Source organism: Zalophus californianus, chromosome 16 (genome assembly GCF_009762305.2).
Source record: "Zalophus californianus isolate mZalCal1 chromosome 16, mZalCal1.pri.v2, whole genome shotgun sequence".
NCBI lineage: Eukaryota > Metazoa > Chordata > Mammalia > Carnivora > Otariidae > Zalophus > Zalophus californianus.
The window spans coordinates 42,003,816-42,022,524 of NC_045610.1; the positions used below are offsets into that span (position 1 = coordinate 42,003,816).

General features: G+C 41.7%; 2 protein-coding genes across 16 annotated transcripts in view; one reads left to right on the top strand and one right to left on the bottom strand.

Moving 5' to 3' along the window:
- BRCA1 (BRCA1 DNA repair associated) overlaps positions 1 to 9,541 on the bottom strand; it is a 67,316-nt gene extending 57,775 nt beyond the window's left edge. For 2 of the 12 annotated variants that reach the window (XM_027624569.2, XM_027624567.2), the window contains exons 1-2: positions 8,581 to 8,875; positions 7,526 to 7,611 (exon numbers count right to left, since the gene is read on the bottom strand). In XM_027624569.2, the coding sequence (XP_027480370.1) occupies positions 7,526 to 7,605 (80 nt within the window). In that variant the 5' untranslated portion in view covers positions 7,606 to 7,611; positions 8,581 to 8,875. Of the gene's footprint in view, positions 1 to 7,525; positions 7,639 to 8,520; positions 8,883 to 9,452 lie in introns of those variants that run through there. The other 10 variants (XM_027624568.2, XM_027624563.2, XR_003525088.2 and 7 more) reach the window with 9 other exon arrangements.
- NBR1 (NBR1 autophagy cargo receptor) overlaps positions 9,273 to 18,709 on the top strand; it is a 30,568-nt gene continuing 21,131 nt past the window's right edge. For 3 of the 4 annotated variants that reach the window (XM_027624575.1, XM_027624577.1, XM_027624578.1), the window contains exons 1-5: positions 9,646 to 9,770; positions 13,614 to 13,724; positions 16,291 to 16,353; positions 17,051 to 17,069; positions 18,305 to 18,327. In XM_027624575.1, the coding sequence (XP_027480376.1) occupies positions 13,623 to 13,724; positions 16,291 to 16,353; positions 17,051 to 17,069; positions 18,305 to 18,327 (207 nt within the window). In that variant the 5' untranslated portion in view covers positions 9,646 to 9,770; positions 13,614 to 13,622. Of the gene's footprint in view, positions 9,414 to 9,645; positions 9,771 to 13,613; positions 13,725 to 16,290; positions 16,354 to 17,050; positions 17,070 to 18,304; positions 18,328 to 18,709 lie in introns of those variants that run through there. The other variant, XM_027624576.2, reaches the window with a different exon arrangement.

Here is an 18,709-nt window from a genome sequence, read left to right on the forward strand (position 1 = left end):
CAGGTAGCAACCTCTTTGACCTCAGCCGCAGCAACTTCTTCCTAGAAACATCACCAAAGGCAAGGGAAGCAAAGGCAAAAATGAACTAATGGGATTTCATCAAGATAAAAAGCTTTTGCACAGCAAAAGAAACAGTCCACAAAACCAAAAGGCAACCGACAGAATGGGAGAAAATATTTGCAAATGACATATCAGATAAAGGGCTAGTATCCAAAATCTCTAAAGAACTTATCAAACTCAACACCCAAAGAACAAAGAATCCAATCAAGAAATGGGCAGAAGACATGAACAGACATTTTTCCAAAGAAGACATCCAAATGGCCAACAGACACATGAAAAAGTGCTCAACATCGCTCGGCATCAGGGAAATCCAAATCAAAACCTCAATGAGATACCACCTCACACCCGTCAGAATGGCTAAAATTAACAAGTCAGGAAACGACAGATGTTGGCGGGGATGTGGAGAAAGGGGAACCCTCCTACACTGTTGGTGGGAATGCAAGCTGGTGCAACCACTCTGGAAAACAGTATGGAGGTTCCTCAAACAGTTGAAAATAGAGCTACCCTACGATCCAGCAATTGCACTACTGGGTATTTACCCCAAAGATACAAACGTAGGGATCCGAAGGGGTACGTGCACCCCGATGTTTATAGCAGCAATGTCCACAATAGCCAAACTGTGGAAAGAGCCAAGATGTCCATCGACAGATGAATGGATAAAGAAGATGTGGTATATATACACAATGGAATATTATGCAGCCATAAAAAGGAATGAGAGCTGGCCATTTGCAACGACGTGGATGGAACTGGAGGGTGTTATGCTGAGTGAAATAAGTCAATCAGAGAAAGACATGTATCATATGACCTCGCTGATGTGAGGAATTTTTAACCTCAGGAAACAAACGGAGGGTTGCTGGAGTGGTGGGGGGTGGGAGGGAGGGGGTGGCTGGGTGACAGACATTGGGGAGGGTATGTGCTATGGTGAGCGCTGTGAATTGTGCAAGACTGTTGAATCACAGATCAGTACTTCTGAAACAAATAATGCAATATATGTTAAGAAAAAAAAAGAAGAAGATAGCAGGAGGGGAAGAATGAAGGGGAGTAAGTCGGAGGGGGAGACGAACCATGAGAGCCGATGGACTCTGAAAAACAAACTGAGGTTTCTAGAGGGGAGGGGGTTGGGGGGATGGGTTAGCCTGGTGATGGGTATTAAAGAGGGCACGTTCTGCGTGGAGCACTGGGTGTTATGCACAAACAATGAATCATGGAACACTACATCAAAAACTAATGATGTAATGTATGGTGATTAACATAACAATAAAAATTTAAAAAAAGAACATATGGGAATAAGGGCTAAAAATAAAAATAAAGCCCAGTAACAGGGATGGAGAGTGCTGTGTGGGTATGGGGGGGGCGGGTGTATACAGAAAGGCCTCACTGAGGGGACATTGGCAAAGAGTTGCATAATGTGAGGAAACAGGCTGTGCAACAACTGGGGGAAGGACATTCCAGCAGAGGGAGCAGAGAAGGCAGACTCTGAGCAAGCCCCTGCCAGTGTTTCTGAGGGTCAGCGAGCAGGCCATGGGAGAAGCACTAGTAGAAGAGGTCAGACAGGCAGCTGGGAGCCTGAGCAGGTAGGAACCTATAGGTGATTTTAAGTCTATCTTTTATTCTGAAAGAGAGCTTCAGCAACGGATTTTTGGTACAGTTCAGGCAGGACATCAAACAACAGGCCACCTGTGTGTGGCAGGAATGTGGGTCTTTTCATTACGTGTTTCACTTTTTAAAAAGGAGCCCAAGAAAAGCTGGGGGACAATAGCCTCGTTGTGAAAAGTTTGGTAACACAACTCTTAGGATCACAGGGCTTCTGACGCAGCACAGGTAACAGAGAGGAAAATACCACAGAAAGTCAGAAGGCCAGGGTTCTACTATCAGTTCTCTATTTTCTTAGCAGAGTGACCTCAGGCCAAACCCTCAACCTGAACCCTGGGTTCCTTCTCTGTCATCCACTCTACCAGTCTCTTCAGGTTATTGTCAGAAAAAAATTAAATGTTACTTAAGAAAATGTTCACAACCTGAGATGACTTGTACCAATGAGAGAATTATTATCCAGCTAGACCTAATGTGATTTTAAAAAGAAAAATCAGGGGCGCCTGGGTGGCTCAGTCATTAGGCGTCTGCCTTCGGCTCAGGTCATGGTCCCAGGGTCCTGGGATTGAGCCCCGCATCGGGCTCCCCGCTCTGCAGGAGGCCTGCTCCTCCCTCTCCCACTCCCCCTGCTTGTGTTCCCTCTCTCACTGTGTCTCTCTCTGTCAAATAAATAAATAAAATCTTTTTAAAAAAATGAAAGAAAATAAAAAGAAAAATCACCGAAAAAGAGAACTCTGATTTGCTACTAAATCACAATTCCTCAGATAAGCTACACATCAAAGAAATTCTCAGTAAAGGCGAAATTGGATTTAGCTATGATACCAGATGGCTTTCATTCTCACCACTGACTCAACTCTGAAATAATTATGTTTCAGTCTGGTAATTATAAGCTGAGCTATACAAACATACTGTAAACACAAACTTTAAACAGATGAAAACTTCGATATGTAAAAAGGTTAAGAACTGTTGAAAAAAAGCTTGAAGAGGTAATGGGAAAAGGGGCGTCTGGGTGGCTCAGCTGCTTAAGCATCTTCCTTAGGCTCAGGTCATGATCCCAGGGTCCTGGGGTTAAGTGGGATTAAGTCCCGAGTTGCATCGTTGCATTGGGCTCCCTGCTCATTGGGAAGCCTGCTTCTCCCTCTGCCTGCTGCTCCCCACCCCACCCTGCCCCTGCTCTCTCACTCAAATATATAAATAAAATCTTTAAAAAAAAAAAAAAGAGGGAATGGGAATGAAAAAAGTTAAGACAGTCCTCTTCTAGGTCCCGATGAAAGTAAATGTTCGCTGTGAAAGTGATTCAAATATTTTAAATACTTTTTGGGTCAGGCAATATTTTAGACTTACTGTGTATTTGCATTTTGGGCTTCCAACATGGGTATAAGTGGTTGGAAAGAGAAGCTGGGTTAGGTTTGAAAAACCACCAGCACCTATCAGGATACACATTTTAGCAAACTCTTCTGAAAGTCAAAAATTTTAGAGTCATGTGCAAAAAGTTAGAAAGAACTACCAATTATCAGAAATAAACACCAATGGTAATTTAAATAGAGGCCAACAGAATGTATTTTAGCTCAAGAGACCTCAAAGAAGCTGGAAGCCTACCCTCTAGCTACCATAACACTGTTTCCAGTCATAATCAGGAACCATTTATTAAGACACGATTGCAAATTATCTGGGCACTGTTTTTTTGTTTTAAACTTTTTATTTATTTATTTGAGAGAGAGAGTTCGGGAGCACGAGTGAGGGGGAGGGGCAGAGGGAGAAACAGACTCCCCGCTGAGCAGGGACGAGGTCATTCCCATGACCCTGGGATCATGACCAGAGCAGATGTCAGATGCTCAACCGACTGAGCCACCTAGGCGACCCAAGGGGACTGTTAAACAAATAAACAAAAAGTAGAGTAGGTATGATCCCATCCTAGAACTTTCCCTTTGAATGAGTTTAAGGTTTAACAACGAAGAGAATGAAAAGTTGTAGTTTAAAAACCTAAGTCTATTGCTAATAGAAAATAGATTAAAAAAAATAGAGAGCTGGAAAACATACAATAGCTAACTGAAAATGAAAACTTAGCATTAACTTTCATTCTTGCATCTGCATTTTTTACATATCTGCGTTTTTTAATTGATGGTTTAATTTGCGAGAATGAGAAAGAACATTACATTTTTATGACTGAGTCTCGTGGAAATGTAAAATAAATGGACCCCGATGCCACACTATTGAGGACTTTTTGATCACTCTTTGTAATTTTCATGAGTAAGTTTTATGCTGTTTCAAAAGCAATTTTTTTTCCAGTTGTCATTTCCTGCTTCTTTGGCTCTGATGATTCATAAAGTAGGCTATAAATCTCATTTAGCTCTTGTTTTTATTTAGCTGAAATGTTGAGGGGCAAGGGAAAGGAGGGCTACTTATAAATCTTGTATCTCTCTGGAAACACAACTTGCATTTTCTTTAATCTTATTTACTTGACTCCATATATGAAAAACAACTTTGAAGCACAAAGAGAAATTTACTTGAATTTACTCTCCTTTATTGAAGGTAAGGGGCAATAGGTGCAGCTTTCTAATTTACTTTTTGAATATTACCCACCACTAACCATCACCATATTAAAAACCATTAAACTATCGAAGAATCAATTTAGCTTATTATCTAATACCTTCAACAAATGTTTAGTGAGTGGCTACTATGTCCCAGGTGCACTGCTCTAATTACTAAGGATATGAAAGTAAACAAAACAAATAAAAACCCCTGATTCCTGGAGTTTAAATCCTGTAAGGGTAAAGAAAAAGAATAAACAAATTATACGGAATGTTAGATAGTAATAAGACCTATGGGGGAAAAAAAACAGGAAAGGGAAATAAAAAGTGTGTTGGGGGTAATGGTGGTATCATTATAAATAGGGTTGTCTGGAAATGCCTCTTTGAAAAGGCGGTATTTTAATCAAGATCTGTAAGCCACACAATTATCAGGGGTAGAACATTCCAGGCAGAGGGAATAGCAAGCATAAAAGCTCAGAGGCAGGAGAATATGTTGTATGTCTGAAGAAGAATAAAGAGGCCAGAATGACCAAGGGTGCCTGGGTGGCTCAGTCAGGTAAGCATCCAACTCTTTTTTTTAAAGATTTTATTTATTTATTTGAGAGAGAGAGAGTATGAGAAGGGGTGGGGGGGAAGAAGCAGAGGGAGAGAGAGAAGCAGATTCCCCACTGAGCAAGGAACCTGATGTGGGACTTGATCCCAGGACCTTGATCATGACCTGAGCTGAAGGCAGCCACTTAACTGACTGAGCCACCCAGGCGCCCAGCATCCCAACCCTTGATCTCAGCTCTTTTTTTTCTTTTTCAAAGATTTTATTTATTTGACAGAGAGAGACACAGTAAGAGAGGGAACACAAGCATGGGGAGTGGGAGAAGCAGGCTTCCCACAGAGCAGGGAGCCCGATGCGGGGCTCGATCCCAGGACCCTGGAACCATGACCTGAGCCAAAGGCAGATGCTTTACGACTGAGCCACCCAGGCGCCCCTCGGCTCAGGTCTTGATCTCAGGGTTGTGAGTTAAAGCCCGGTACTGGGCTCCATGCTGGGTGTGGAGCCTACTTAAAAACAAAAAACAAAAAAACCCAAGAGGCCAGATTGACCAGAGTAAAACGAGTAAGATGGAAGAGGATAGGCAACAATTCTTCTAAGGTTCCTTTTTGGCTTTTCACCAAGACACTAAGGTATAGTTTTTAATTATTTTGTAGGTTTAGCAAACACCATAGATATCACCTAGTGACTACTTGAGGTTCATAACCTTTGTTGTGCCACAGACTCCCTTTGGCAGCTGGTGAAGCCCATAAACACCCTTCTCAGAGTAATGCTTTGAAGTGCATAAAATAAAAAATATAAAATTATACAAGAAACTAACTATATTGGGGCGCCTGGGTGGCTCAGTTGTTAAGCGTCTGCCTTCGGCTCAGGTCACGATCTCAGGGTGTTGGGATCGAGCCCCACATAGGGCTCCCTGCTCAGTGGGAAGCCTGCTTCTCCCTCTCCTCCACTTGTGTTCCCTCTTTCGCTGTGTCTCTCTCTGTCAAATAAATGAATAAAATCTTAAAAAAAAAACAAAAGAAACTAATTATATTGAAATAAAGTTCTAGCCATAGGCCTCCAAGGGTCAAGGAGGGTCAGCAAATTAAGAGCTCCTGAATGAGAACTTCCTGGGGTGATAAAACTGTTATATATCTCGACTGGTTTACACATATATATACACTTGTCAAAACTCATTGACTTGCACACTTAAGGTCTATGCATTTCACTGTATGTAAATTATGCCTCAAGGATTTAAAAAAAAAAAAACAAAAACAAAAAACCTTGAGGGGCACCTGAGTGGCTTAGTCAGTTTAGCGGCTACCTTCAGCTCGGGTCATGATCCCAAAGTCTTGGGATCAAGCCCCGCATCGGGCTCCCTGCTCAGTGGAGAGCCTGTTTCTCCCTCCCCTGTCTCCAGGCTTGTGCTCTCACTTTCTCTCTATCAAATAAATAAATAAAATCTTAAAAAAAACCAACAACAAAAAAAAACTTGACTATTCTAGCCCCCTCTTTATAGATGAGAAAACAAAGGCTCACTCAAAAAGTCAGAGACTTGCCAAAGGCTTTGATGAATTGCAGTATTCCTTTTTTTTTTCTAAAGATTTATCCATTTATTTGTTTGAGAGAGAGAATGAGAGAGAGAGAGAGAGCACATGAGAGGGGGGAGGGTCAGAGGGAGAAGCAGACTCCCCGCCGAGCAGGGAGCCCGATGCGGGACTCGATCCCGGGACTCCAGGATCATGACCTGAGCCGAAGGCAGTCGCTCAACCGACTGAGCCACCCAGGCGCCCTGCAGTATTCCTTTTTTAAAAGATTTTATTTTTAAGAGATCTCTACACCCAATACGGGGCTCAAACTCACAATCCTGAGATCAAGAGTCACATGCTCTGCCAACTGAGCCAGCCAGGTACCCCAGTATTTTTATTTATTTTTTTAAAGATTTTTTTTTTTTTTTTAAGATTTATTTGAGAGAGAGAGAGAGAGAACACCAGTGGAGGGAGGGGCAGAGGGAGAGGGAAAAGCAGACTCCCCAATGAGCAGGAAGCCCAACTTGGGGCTTGATCCCAGGACCCCAGGATCATGACCTGATTGGGAGGCAGATGCTAAACCAACTGAGCCACCCAGGCGCCCCCCCACCCAAGTACTCTTATTTAAATATACAGGGCTAGTTCAACCAAAGACCTAACCACACACATGCACAAATTATTTGTGATTTTATTTTGCCACTATTAACTATGCCCATTCCAAGTGATAGAGTTGTTTTTAGAGCTGGGATGAAAAGGTCAATTACTCCAAACCAGATCTCTGTGGCAAAGTAGAATCAATCAAGACAGTCTGTGAGCTAGGAAAGATAGGGGGGCTGAATATGTTAAGGGAGTAAAAAGGAAAGGGGAGAGGCAGAGTGGAGAAAAAGGAGTAATTTCCTACATTCCCAAAGCTCTTGATTAAGAAAAGCAGCAACTTTATTTATTTATTTTTAGAAAAGATTTTATTTATTTATTTGCCAGAGAGAGACACAGTGAGAGAGGGAACACAAGCAGGGCGAGTGGGAGAGGGAGAAGCAGGCTTCCCATGGTGCAAGAAGCCCGATGCGGGGCTCGATCCCAAAACCCTGGGATTATAACCTGAGCCAAAGGCAGATGCTCAATGACTGAGCCACCCAGGCGCCCCAAGCAGCAACTTTAATAGTCTAATCTTAATAGTTATTATAACTTTTTCTTCTTAATATATGCAAGGTCAATTCTACTTATTTGCATAGGATATAATCAAGTAAAGAAGAATCTCAAATTAATAAACTCTTCCGTCAACTTACCAGATTGGACACTCTAAGATTTTCTGCATAGCATTAAGGACATTTTGCACTTCTTCAACACGATCTGCAGGTAAATCCATTTCTTCCTGTTCCAACGAATTTTAAGGCATGAGCTTAAATATATACGTGTATATTTGTATGTATACACACGTTACTTTGAAAGGTTTATAAGAACAATAGCCTAGTTTCATTAAATGTCATTTTTAAATAAGAAATTTAAGATTGGAGTGCTTTAAAATTATACCAATCATAGAATTAATGACAAAAGCTTTATTTTTTTTAATTTGAAAAGCTGGGTTTTTTTGTAATTAAGACCACTTAAATTCCGTATTTTTTTTCCACATAAAGCCTCCAACCACTTTTAGTCTTTTCCTCTCTCCAAGAAAAAGAAAGCCACAGTGGGGTGACTGGGTGAGTGATGGTAGCCTCTTATTTCTCCAATCATCCTGGCTCTTTTCTTTTTCTTGCTGAAAGCTAGCCTCAACAAAAACAAAACCAACGCTCCCCACCCCTGCTCTTCCCCAGTGTTTCCCACTAGTCAGCATTCATCTCAGGATCCTCTTTAGGCACGTCCATGCCAATAGCATCTGTGACTACTGACGCCCCTCTACTTTCTTCTTGTCCCTTCTCAGAAACGCGTATGAAGCCAGTTCTTTTTTAAGGGCTCTCCCTCCAACAAAATCCAGCATTCTCCTATTCTCAGACACATTCCTAGCCCCTTTCCCTCCTCAGGATCTCCTTCTCACACATACCAGCCGGTCTTAAAAAGACTACTATGATGCTCCCCTCAGGACACATTCCAGTTCCTGCCATCAGGATTCCCTCTCGGACACACCCTGCCCTCCTCCCTTATCCTCAGTGCCTCCCCTGCCCCGAGACCCACAAAGTGCCCCCGTCCCCACGATTTCCCCAGACTCAACGTCTTAAGTCTTTTCAGGTTCCATCCTCTGCCGGTCCCTGCCAGATAACACCCATCTTGCTCTCCCAGTCTATACCTGTTTCCTGTCCCTCGGAGCACCCCCTTGGACCTTCTCCCTTCCCGCGGGCTCTCTCACCTTCACCCAGAGCAAAGCGTCCGGGCTTCCCGGGTCCAGGGGCCCACTTCCCTGAAAAATTCGCCGGACTGCCCTCAATCCAGAAAGCCTTAACGAGCTCACGTCGCGCAGTCGCACTTTCAATTTATCTGTAATTCCCGCGCTTTCCTGTTGCCAGGGAAACAGGCCGCAGCCACTGAGCGAGAACCTCTCAGAATACGAGATCGAAACACGTTACGGAAGAGCTGAGCAGAAAGAGCCGAGAGTCTCTCCCGGCTCCCGATTGGTCATCCATTTTCCCCGCGTTACGTAATTAGAAAGGGACGGAAGAGAAAGAATTCTCCCGGACTTTTCTATTAGGCCCTTGCCCCCTCACCTCTACGCTTCCACTTACGGCTTATTACGTCACAGAATTTGCTGGACTAGGGCCGTAATCACTACCTGAGGCCCGAATATGAGCGCAAGATAGTGCCTGAAACAGTCGCAAAAAGGGGCCCTGTTTCCTCACATTTCCGCTTCAATGGAAGTCTCCAGTTTCGGTAAATAAAAAGATTGTGTGGGAAAAACTACGATTTCCAGCATGCATTGCGGATCGAAAGGCCTTCGCCACAGTGTTGCTTGGAAACTGTAGTCTTATGGAGCAGCGATTCCGACACCGGAAGCGGGCGCGATTCTCACGGCAAGCCAGTTGATAGTTTGAAGAGCTCGGTACGCTTACGCACGTCAATAGATATGGATTGGAGTGTTAGGTTTTCATATCTTGAGAGCGGCGAATTGGCTAAAGAATCTACAAGTCCCAGGAAAACTACAATTCCCATCTAGCCCCGCGAGTCCCGGGCAAGGAGTCCACTAAGGTCAGTGACCTAAGGGAACGCGGAGGGCGCCGAATTTACCTGGGAAGGGGAAATGCACTTTTGACTACGACTGCGCACTCGTAGTTCCGCCCCTCTGCCTCAGTGTTTGTTATTGTTGTGGTGTTCTGGCAGCTCCTGCCCCGCCCCTGCCACGCACGATTGGCCAATCAGTGGGATGGTAGTTTTGAGGGACAACTGGTAAGAGCCAATCACCTTGTCGGAAACTCAGAAACTGGGGACTAGGCCCTATTTCTATCCGCCATATTAGACTCTCACGCCGCAGGGATAGCTGCGGAGCTGGCAGGGAACGGTTCTTGCACTGGCCTCCGGCAGGCGCCCCCCGGGGGCGGGGAGCTGGTAAGGAAGCAGCTGCGGTTACGGACGGGTGGGAGCACATCGCCACTGAGAGGGCTAGGGGAAGTTTAAGGAAGGGATCCTGCAAAAAAAGAGGGGCTACTTTTTTCGTGTCTGGGGGGCAGCCAGTCTTGTCAGTGGCCGTATGAGAGAGCCGTTCGGATCGAGTGGCCGAGGGGGCGGATACTGCGAGAGAGATGGAGGGTCCGTGGCTTAGACTTCCTAGCAGAAAGGGGGCCTAGGCAGAGAAAACGAGAGAGAGTCCTCAAAGGGTGGTGACACTGTTTTGGGGACGTGGAGTGCTAGGAAACGATAACTGGAAGACTAGGATAAAGTCTGCAAGGAGAAAAAAAATGACACTGCCCACACAGCCTCCCAACCTCATCCGTCTCCGCTTGTTGAGAACCTCATAAGAAGTCTCCTTGGTCAGGGATCTCTGGTATTGGAAAGACACCGTGTTTCCTTTTTGTCAAACACCCAGCTATAGGTCACACATTTTAACCCCCAGATAGCTTGTCAGGCCTTTGGCGGAGACAATAATCAAAGCTCGGGTTTCCAGGTCTGCTTCATTAACGGGATTTTTGGTATTCCTGAAAAAACTGACATAGAGGAAAAACTGATTTGTGCCAAGCAGAGGTGAGCCAGTGGCGTGAACTTATAATAATGCCGGTTTTGAAAGCTGAAGGCCTAGGCCCCAGCCATCTGACTTTACTGACTTTAAACCCACAAGGACAGATGGTGCTAACTATAGCTTTGGTATTTCCACAAGTTCAAGATTAATGCTCTTGCTGAAAGAATTTTCACATAAAAGCCAAACAGAAATAGGCAATTCTTTATGAAGACCTGGATTTGATCCAGCTCAGCTAGAATCCCCCCACTTCCTGTTTTCTCTCATCAGCCTACCAGCTGGATGAGCTCCAAAGTAACTAAACTAATTTTAATTGTGTAATTTGAGAAAAGGGGAGTTAGATTAGTTTCCTTCCTTCTGGATTCTCAAAAGTGTGGAAGTTCCGAGTTTCTCGGATATTGAAAAGTGAGAATGTGTTTCAGAATATCCACTTTTTGGCTGACTGAATCAGTTACTTCATTTCCCTGATATTTTTTGCCCAAGAATCTGGGGAGTTGACAGGAATTCTGTCCAAATGTTAAGGACCCCAAGAATTGCATTCCATATAAATGAATACTAGATGTCGGCAGATTGCTGCTAGAAACTGGTATTTTTTTGGTAGTGAACTTGGCTCTAGGTAAAGATGAAGAATGGAAAAAATTGGAGGGTAATTGTTTTGGGTTTAAAAAATCCCTGATCCTCAGAGAGTTCAAGATCCTTTTTAATGACAGCCTCAATTGTATTGTTTCACAGGGCAGTGCATTTTGGCTTCTAAAGACTAACTTATCGTAATCATTTTTATATTTGAGTAACGTTTTCAGAGAACTTGCACACACATTTTTATTTGACCTATTTTCAAATTAAGGAGCTGAAGCTTAGGGGTTAAATGACTTGCTCACCGCTACGTGGCTAGTAATGTGTCAGCTGTGTCTGGAGCCCAGCTCTCCTCAACCCTTTTGCTCCCTCCCCTGGTATGCTGCAAACTCCTGAGACTTAGTCTTATTCATCTCCTACTTCCTGTGCATAGGGCAGAATCTGGTTCTTTGAAGAGATTTCTTAAAAGATTTGTTGATGAATATGTTTAAAAGATGACCTTTCTCATTACAACTTAGGTTTAGATTTTAAACTTTTTTCATAAAGTCATAAGAACAAACCAGTCTAACAACTCATCGGTGAATAAAATCCTTAATTAAAAACAACTGACCAGAGGGGCGCCTTGCCAGCTCAGTCCATAGAATGTGCAACTCTTGATCTTGGGGTTTTAGGTTCAAGCCCCATGTTGGGTGTAGAGACCACTTAAAAATAGAATTTTTAAAGAAAAAAAAAAAAACTGACCAGAGTAGACATTCAGTTACAGAATTGTTAACTTTTTAGACATGATAATAGTATTACAGTTTTCAAAAAGCCTTTTTTTTTTTAAAGTGTTACATGCTCAATTTTATGGATGAAGTAATGGCTGTCTGTCAGAATAATCCAATAGGGAACAGGTATTGCTATAATAAGATTAGCCCTGTGTTGATGATAATTATGGAAGATAGCTGATGGGTCCTTAGGGGTTCATTGTATATTAATCCTTCTCTTTTGTATATGTTTAAATTTTCCCATAATAGTTTTTTTTTAATTAGATTACTATAGTTAGGTTAAAACAGTTGACTACTGTCAATCCATATTGGGGGAATTGGGTGGGGGCAATACAGAAGTATAGATGAAATGAGGGTAGCCTTGAGTTTTCTATTCTAATTATACGTCCATCACTCTCTACTTTTATGTATGAAATTCTCCATAAAAGAAAAAAGTAAAACAAACAAAAAAACACATGAACTTGAATGAAAGGTGTTGACTGCTACCCCTGTTAGTTTCTTGGCTAGTATTTTGTCCTCTAAATTGTTAAAACTGATCTAACAGAGAACCTGGGTTGCTCAAATTTAGAAAAAGCCTGCTTTTCCAAGAAAAAAAATGTAGAATGTCACTTTCAAGTTAGGAGAATGTAAATTCCCTGAGGTTAGAGACCTATGGGTCTCATTCTTCTGTCCTGCTACTAGCAGGTATTCAGTAGTATCTATTGAATTAACTAATCATATAAAGTTCCATAAAATCCAAAAGGATTTTACGAATGTTAGATGATTTCTGTGGGTGTGGCCAAAATTTACACGGTCTCAACAAGCACCTAACAGTGAGATTTGGGGGTACCTGGGTAGGCCTCTGACTCTTGATTTCAGCTCAGGTCATGGTCTTGGGGTCATGGGATTGGTGGGGCTCTGCGCTCAGCGGGGGGTCTGCTTCTCTTCCTCTGCCTCTTGCCTGCTTGCGTGCACTCTCTCTCTAAAATAAATCTTTAAAACACACACACACACACAAAGGGGCTCCTGGGTGGCTCAGTTGGTCGAGCATCCAACTCTTGGTTTTGGCTTGGATCGTGATCTCAGGCTCCTGGGATCAAGCCCCGCATCAGGCTCTGTGCTCAGCGCAGAGTCCACTGCTTGTCTCTCTCCCTCTGCTCCTCCCCTCCTGCTCCCCGCCCACACGCTCTCTTGCTCTGTTTCTCTCTCAAGTAAATAAATAAATAAAAATCTTTAAAAAACAAAATTACATGTTAAAAAAAGTAAGATAGCAGGAAGGGAAAAATGAAGGCGAGGAAATCGGAGGGGGAGACGAACCATGAGAGACTGTGGACACTGAGAAACAAACTGGGAGGTCTAGAGGGGAGGGGGTGGGGGGATGGGTTAGCCTGGTGGTGGGTATTAAAGAGGGCACGTACTGAATGGAGCACTGGGTGTTATACGCAAACAGTGAATCCTGGAACACTACATCAAAAACTAATGTACGGAGATTAACATAATAAAAAAATAGTACAAAACAAAACAGTGAGTTTGTTTTAAGCCACCCACCAGGTTATAAATAGGAGAAGAGGGTGCCTGGGTGGCTCAGTTGGTTAAGCATCTGCCTTTGGCTCAGGTCATGATCTCAGGGTCCTGGGATCAAGCCCCACATCGGGTTCCCCACTCAGTGGGGAGCCTGCTTCTCCCTCTCCCTCCTGCTCATGCTCTGTCTCTGGTAAATAAATAAAATCTTTTAAATAGATAGATAGCAGAAGAGCAGAGACGCTGTTGTATTCACTGAGGTATCTTCCCAGCCTAGCCCATATTAGGTCTTCACAAGCTTTTGTTGAATGCCTGTTTATGCAGTTTATAGAACTGGCTCTAATGTGTGTTCTCTCTCCCCCATCCTCTCAACTCTAGCCCCACAGCATGGAACCACAGGTTACTCTAAATGTGACTTTTGAAAATGAAACTCAAAGCTTTCTGGTTTCCGATCCAGAAAATACAACTTGGGCTGATGTCGAAGCTATGGTGAGTGTTAGTTTTTTCTCCATCCTTTAAACGTAATTTTTTCAAAGGTAGCTATTTTTAGCTGTGTTGTTTCATAGCTGTCATATTTGCCTTTTCTAGGTCTTTTGGAAAATTACCTTTGACGGGTTCAGTATTCATACAGATGTGCACCACCATCACCACCCCCCACCCCACCCCCAGGGTACAAACAAATTCTTTAATTTGCAGCTAGGACTTTTAAAAACTGTTTATTTTAGAAACAGCATGAGCAATGAATTGGTGTGGGCCCCACCCTAACCAGGCCCCAGCTAAATGTTCTGCCTCAGAGCAGATACGTTACTGTGGTTTGTGAACCACCAAGGGTATAACCTATGTTTTGCAAGCTAATCGTTTTTATTGCTAGCTCAGAGATTGAATATCTAAAAGTTGTGTAGTGGGGTACCTGGGTGGCTCAGCTGGTTAAGCATCTGACTCCTGATCTCAGCTTAGGTTTTGATCTCAGGGCAGTGAGTTCGAGCCCTGCATTGGGCTCCACACTGGGCCTGGATCCTACTTACAAAAAAAAAAAAAAAAAAAAGTTGAGCAGAAAAACTCCCACAGGTGCTTAACTACTCATCTGTTCTTGTGTTGTTGTCAGTGCCTTTCCTCCTCTTGGTTTGCCCTTTGTACTCTTCTGTTTTTGTTTGGTTTGCAGTGGTGAATGTTTTACTTCCTACACAACTCTGTTTAACCAGCGAAACTCTGGTAAAAACCTGCTTTATTTGGTTATGTGGCATGAAAACTAAAAAGGAAAAAAAAAACGGTGGGGAGACTTAACAAGATGATCTGATCTAGTTCTCTGTCTTCCAGCAATTATTTCTTTATACTGTTCTAAACAGGTGGTTATCGAGAAAGTTGGGTCTGTTTGTCAAATGATCTGAAAATTAAACACAGTTAGTGTTCTTTTTCTAGTAGTTAAATGAGTTGAACTTTTTTCTTTATTGTAAATTTTAAATTATAAGAGGGTAATACGTGCCCATTAGAAGTGAAACAATCCAAATATATATAAAGAAAAAGTTACTATCTTTCTATTCCTTCCTCCTTCCATCCACTATTCCCACCTCTTTGGGATAACCAGAGTTAACAGCTCTGTATGTACTTATCCACATTTTCCATGTTCATACAGATTTCGTCCTAGGATCATACTATAAACATAATTCTGCAGCGTGCTCTTTTTCCCCAGCAGTATATTACAGAGAGTTCTCAATCAATAGATAAGGATCTGAGCTCATCCTTTTTAAAGCTATGGATTGTCTACAATATTTTGGTGTTGTCCTCCCATAATTTAACCATTTCTTACTGAAAGATTGTATCTAGTTTTTTTAATGGAGGTATAATTGCCCTATAACATTATATAGGTTTCAGGTGTACAGCATAACAGTTCTGTTTGTATAGATTGCAAAATGATCACAGTAAGTCTAGCTAACATCTGTCACCACACGTAGTTACAATATTTTTCTTGTAATGAGAACTTTTAAGATCTACTCTCTTAGCAATTTTCAGATACACAGCACAGTATTATTAACTGTATTTACCATTACCATCCCCAGGACTTGTTTTATAACTGAAGTTTGTACCTTTGACCACCTTCACCCATTTCATCTACCTCCCACCCCTGCCTCTGGCAACCACCAATGTGTTGTCTGTATCTATGAGTTCATTGTTGTTATTTCACTTAGTGCCCTCAAAAAAAAGGGTTTTTTTTGTTGTTTTTGTTTTGCTTTTTACCATTGTATAATGAACTACAGGAGAGATCTCTTTGTCTTTATAACTTATGCACTGTTCTGTAGGATAGTTTCCCAAAGAGAGATTAATGGGTCACAATGCATATAATTTTAAATTTTAATAGATACTGCCAGGTTCTTTGCAGAACAATTGTAGCACCTCATAGAAATGTATGACAGGGGGCACCTGGCTTTAGAGCTCCTGCCTTCTCCTTAGGTCATGATCCCAGGGTCCTCAGACAAGTCCCACATCAGGCTCCTTGCTCAGTAGGGAACCTGCTTCTCCCTCTGCTGCCGCTACCCCTGCTTGTGCTGTCTGTCTCTCTCTCTCAAATAGAATCTTTAAAAAATAAAAGAAATGTATGACAATGCCCTGGATTTTTGACAACAGTGGATATTATGGCTTTAAAATGTTTTTACCATTCTGTTGAGATGACATGTCATTGCTTAAATTTACATTGTTCTGACGACCATTAAGGTTGAACATCTTTTCATGTTATCTGTTGGGCACAACTGATTTCTCTTGTATGAAATCTCTATACATTTTTGCCCCTTTTTACCTGGGTTGTGTTAATCTTAACAATTAGCATTTTTGCAGATGGTCTTTGTGTATTGCAGATAATAACCCTTTGTTATGAGTTGTAAATAACCCCCCCACTATTCTTTGTCTTTTGACTTTATTCATGGTTTTTTTCTTTTATGCCATTTAAATGTTTAATTTTTACGTAATGAAATATGCCCATCCTTTCTTTTGACTTCTGGGTTTCTGTTACAACCTGCCTTTTTGATATCTTGATCATATAGCATGTACATTTCATTTGCAGGTAAAAGTTTCATTTGATCTGACCACTATTCAAATAAAATACCTGGATGAGGAAAACGAAGAGGTAAAGTATATGACAGTACCCATGGCCAGGTATCCAGAATAGGGATCTAATTTCTCAAGAGTGATGGCGGATTGAAAAGTTCAGACTAGTGTTTTTTTCATTGTGTAGTGGTTTAAATGTACTTGATAGTTGCATGTTCTGAGCTGACAGTGGCATCTGAGATGGAGTTAAGAAATAAGGAAGCAACATTGAAGGAAATTTGAGAGATAACTTTTAAAACTATATAGTGATACAGTTCAAATATTTTACAAGTTGCCATTTAGTTTATGATAAAAATAATGGCAAACCTTTACTGAGTGGTTACATGTCAGACTAACAACACTACTATGTATGAGGTGTTATGTTATTATCTATCTTTTACCCATAAGGAAACTGAGGCCCAGAGAGGCTAAGTAACTTGCCCAGAAGCACAAAAGCTTGGAAATAGTAGAGTAAGGATTCATTCCCTACCTTCTGGCTCCAGAGCCCAGGCTCTTAACCGCTGTATTATGTTCCTTCTTAATGTACCTGAAATATAAGGAGGATACAGGAGTTAAGCAATAAAAGTCCTTAATTATTATTCACAATTAGTTCACGATAATGGAAAAGCTGACCCCCAATCTGAGAGTGTGCATCTTATCTGTGAGGCTGGTCCTAGTAACAAAAATGTTCAATTGACAGGAAGTTTATATTCACTGTTGCTTTTGTCCTTTTACAGGTATCCATCAATAGTCAAGGTGAGTTCCTGAGAGAACCTGTTCAGCCATATTTAAAAGCTTTAGTCTGTTCATGAGTGTATACATTTCCACTTCCACTCAGATCTTGCTGCAATATTTATTTTAGAGTGGAATTTAGTATACAGTAAATTGACATCTCATTCACTCAGCCAACAGCATTAGTTACATAGTGGATTTTTATTTTGTAGCAGTTTTTTGTATAAAGATTAGTGCCTTTCGACCCTAAGGACAGCTTTAATGGAAGCTTCTCTTATATTTAAGGTGGTAATCTTCTGAAAATATGCCTCCCAGTTCAACACATACAACTCCATTCTCCTGGTGTTGCCTTTGTCCCTGACTTGGTATATATATTACTGTCAACTTACAAACATATAAAGTGGTATTCCAGAATTTAATTATAAGATGGTTGGTTGTTCAGAGCTTGGAGCACCTTTTCCCACACGGAGCAATGTTCTATTTGAAGAATAGGCTCCCAGGCTAGCCCCCCCAAAGCTTATTTTAACCAGCTCTAATTTTTTTTTTTTTTTTTTTTTTAACAAATTGAAGGTTTATGGCAACCCTGCATCACTTTTTCCAACAGGATTTGCTCACTCTGTGTCTGTGTCGCATTTTGACAATTCTCTCAATATTTCAAACTTTTTCATTGTTATTATATATATTATGATAATCTGTGATCAATAATTATGCCTGCTAAACACCCAGATGATGGTTAGCATTTTTTAGCAATAAAGTATTTTTTTAAATTAAGGTATGTACTTTTTTTTTCTAGGCATAATGCTATTACACACTTAATAGATTGCAGATAGTATAAACATAATTTTTATATTCACTGGGAGACAGAAAAATTCATTTGACTTGCTTTTTTGCGATATTCACTATTGTAGTGGTCTGGAACCAAACCTGCAGTATGTTTGAGGCCTGCCTGTATTAACACTACCCATGAACTCTCTTGAGTCCTGAGCTTCCCTAAACCTAGTATGAGGCCGCTGGGTTGAGGTTTCAGTAGCTGGAAGGCTCCAGTAGCAGAAAGAGGGGAATTTAAGAGAGAGAACTAATCTACAAGTAGTTTCTATTTACAGTGGGATTGGAAGGGAGTTTGTCAGCAAAAAGGTAGCAGCTGTTCATGTAAAAGGATTGTAAGCAAAAAATTCTTAAAAGTAAGGATTGGCTGTACTTAAATAGAATCTTTTGGGCTGGTGAAGAAATATCACAGTATATGTTCTTTGTCTTTTTAGGAGAGTATGAAGAAGCACTTAAGGTAATGATCATTGATCATTTCATCTTATTTTCAAATAATTTTAAAACTATTTACTGACTAGGTGTGCCTGGGTGGCTCAGTCGGTTAGGCAGCTGCCATTGGCTCAGGTCATGATCCCAGAGTGTTGGGATCAGGCTCTGCATCGGACTCCCTGCTCAGTGGGGAGCCTGCTTCTCCCTCTGCGCCTCCCCCTGCTTGTGCTATCTCCCTCTCTTGCAAACAAACAAATAAATAAATAAAAACCTTTTTAAAAAATTTATTAAAACTAGAACCTGAAATCCAGTAGCCATGGGCAGACACTAATGAAACACAGCAGAACAGATTTTTTTTTTTTAAGATTTTATGAATTTGTTTGTCAGAGAGAGAAAGCACAACCAGGGGG